The sequence below is a fragment of the Echinops telfairi genome, unplaced genomic scaffold, assembly GCF_000313985.2.
Source record: "Echinops telfairi isolate 266 unplaced genomic scaffold, ASM31398v2 ScPeMD7_18;HRSCAF=68, whole genome shotgun sequence".
Lineage (NCBI taxonomy): Eukaryota > Metazoa > Chordata > Mammalia > Afrosoricida > Tenrecidae > Echinops > Echinops telfairi.
In genome coordinates, this window is record NW_022103915.1 from 56,203,899 (window position 1) to 56,206,106 (window position 2,208).

A 2,208-nucleotide genomic window follows, 5' to 3' on the forward strand; every position below is an offset into this window, starting at 1 on the left:
AAAAAAAAAAAAAAAAGCATGGCGGCTTAGCTTTATTAACAAGTAAGTTTAACATTGTTATGCCTCCTGATTAACAAATACCTGTAACATGGATTTCGGATGTGGTAATTCTTCACCTTGATAGATCTTTATATAGGCCTGAAAAATAAAAAAAGATGTTCAAACAATTCAATTCAGTATTTCTGTAATTCTTTTCAATTATATTCTAAAATCTTGATAATTGAAAAAAATACATGTTTTCAGGAGTCTATCATTTTTTTCCTCTCAACTCTGGTTCCCTTCCTCTTTCATTCCTGTTGCTCCTTTTCCTGAAATACCTTTGTGCGCATCTCCAGCTGCTAATCGTACCTGTCTTAAAAGCTGAACTCATTGTCACCTCCTTCAAAGCTGCTCCAGATCCCTGTGCTGGGAGTAACAGCCATCTCTCAGTTACCCACGGGTGCCATTATCTTTCAGGACCAGACTTGGGGAAAGGACCTTTTCTACAGCACTATGCACAGTAAGAACATAAACTTTATATGAATAAATGAAATGCCATTTCCTGCTGAGAGTGATGGAGATAGGTGGATCACACAGGAGAGGTCTATAATGGCATTTTAAAATAACAGTACGTGGGGTTTTTAAAATTGACTTTTTAGTCCCTGGATCACTGAGCCACCAATTAGGCTGGTAACTGCAATGCCTCATTATATATGAAGATGGGTAAAAAGGTCCTTTTAGTTCCTGCCACATTTTCCATGTGCATTAAACCAGTAAAAGCACATTTAGAAGACCTCTACTTTGAATTGGCCCTTGGTCCACAGAACAGGTTCAGTGGATGGATTTTCTCCAGTAGGAAGCCAAAGCGTATAGCCCTTGGGAAAGTGTTCAGAGTGAAAGTGGGATTCAGCATTGTCTATGCGATATACAGGGAAAATGGGGCGGGGGGAGTGGCAGGGGAAACTTTCCAATTTCAACTTAAATAAAGTTATGTTTAAAAGAAATATTTCCCTCTAAGATAAAAGGGGTCAGTCAAGCTACCTACGAAGAGTTTGCTCAAACAGTAATTTCCGAAAGCAAACTTCTCTCTGCAGTCTTACACTGTTTATCTTACGTCAGATCCCTCATCCCTGTGCCCCGTATCCAGAGTGGGCTGCTGTTTCTGGCAGGAGCTACCACCTCAGGCAGGCACATCTAAGCACACCGGTCTCCAATGAGTGATACCTTGAAGTACTCCACCAGACCTCGGCAGGTGATCTTATTCCCGTTGATCTCCTTAATATCTAGGCTCGCGGGGCTAAGGAGCCAAGGAATCAGAATCTTCAAGTTTTTGATAAATTCCTCATCTATTTCTGTAAGTACAAGCAAACCCGTTATTTTTTACATCCTATCCCGTGTTACCCGCCACAGAATATAAAACATCTTTGATTTCCCCCACTGATAAGCACCAACATTCCTTTCCTATCAGTTAAACCTTGGAAACCGCTCTTCTCAGGGTCAATGTTCCTGCCCCAAATTTCCACTGTGGGTCTCTTTCATCTTGTCTTCTCTCGATAATAAATGTGCATTTTATAACCCTTTCATGTGGCCAGTTACTGTATGCTGATGGTTGGTAAGCAGTGGACCGATGGCCGCCAGACCAGCGGTTCAAAGCAGCCTGCAACTCCGCCTGTGAAAGACAAGCCTATCTGCGCCGGGAAGATTTAGCGCCTGCAGTCAACTCCGTGTCGGTGAGTTTGGGCTTCGGGGGTCCTTAACGCTCTTGTCGTTGTTGCTGGCTTTATATGCACAGGCTCATAAGTGGGGGGAGGCCCGCTAGTTACTGGCTTAAAGGGTGTATTTCCTCAAGATGCCCCACACGAATGCTCGCAATTGACAAGTTCATAGAGAACTCCTGCGAGTTATCGGAAGAAAGACGGGGCTTTCCACTCCCGTGAATTGTTACGTCTGGGACACTCAGAGGGGCAGTTTTACCCTGTCGTTCAGGGGCCGGACTCAGAGTTTGGTTTGGTGAGTTATAGCAAGCGTTCCAAAGGGGTGTGGTGATGATGGCCTCTAGTGATAGAAGTCAGCAACACACAATAACAACAGTGAAAGAGCACCCAGAGGTCTAACCAAAAAATACAGAACCAACCAACCAACCAACCAACCAACCAGTGAGTGGGTACAAGAAGGAAAAAATGTCCCAAAGTTAATTGTGGGGGAGATTCCACAGTTCTCTTTAATATG

General features: G+C 43.5%; 1 protein-coding gene across 2 annotated transcripts in view; it reads right to left on the reverse strand.

Moving 5' to 3' along the window:
• Nucleotides 1-2,208, reverse strand: part of ATL1 (atlastin GTPase 1) — a 101,696-nt gene that overhangs the window by 24,515 nt on the left and 74,973 nt on the right. For both annotated transcript variants that reach the window (XM_004698580.2, XM_004698579.2), the window contains exons 9-10: nt 1,204-1,331; nt 82-138 (exon numbers count right to left, since the gene is read on the reverse strand). In XM_004698580.2, the coding sequence (XP_004698637.1) occupies nt 82-138; nt 1,204-1,331 (185 nt within the window). The remainder of the gene's footprint in view (nt 1-81; nt 139-1,203; nt 1,332-2,208) is intronic.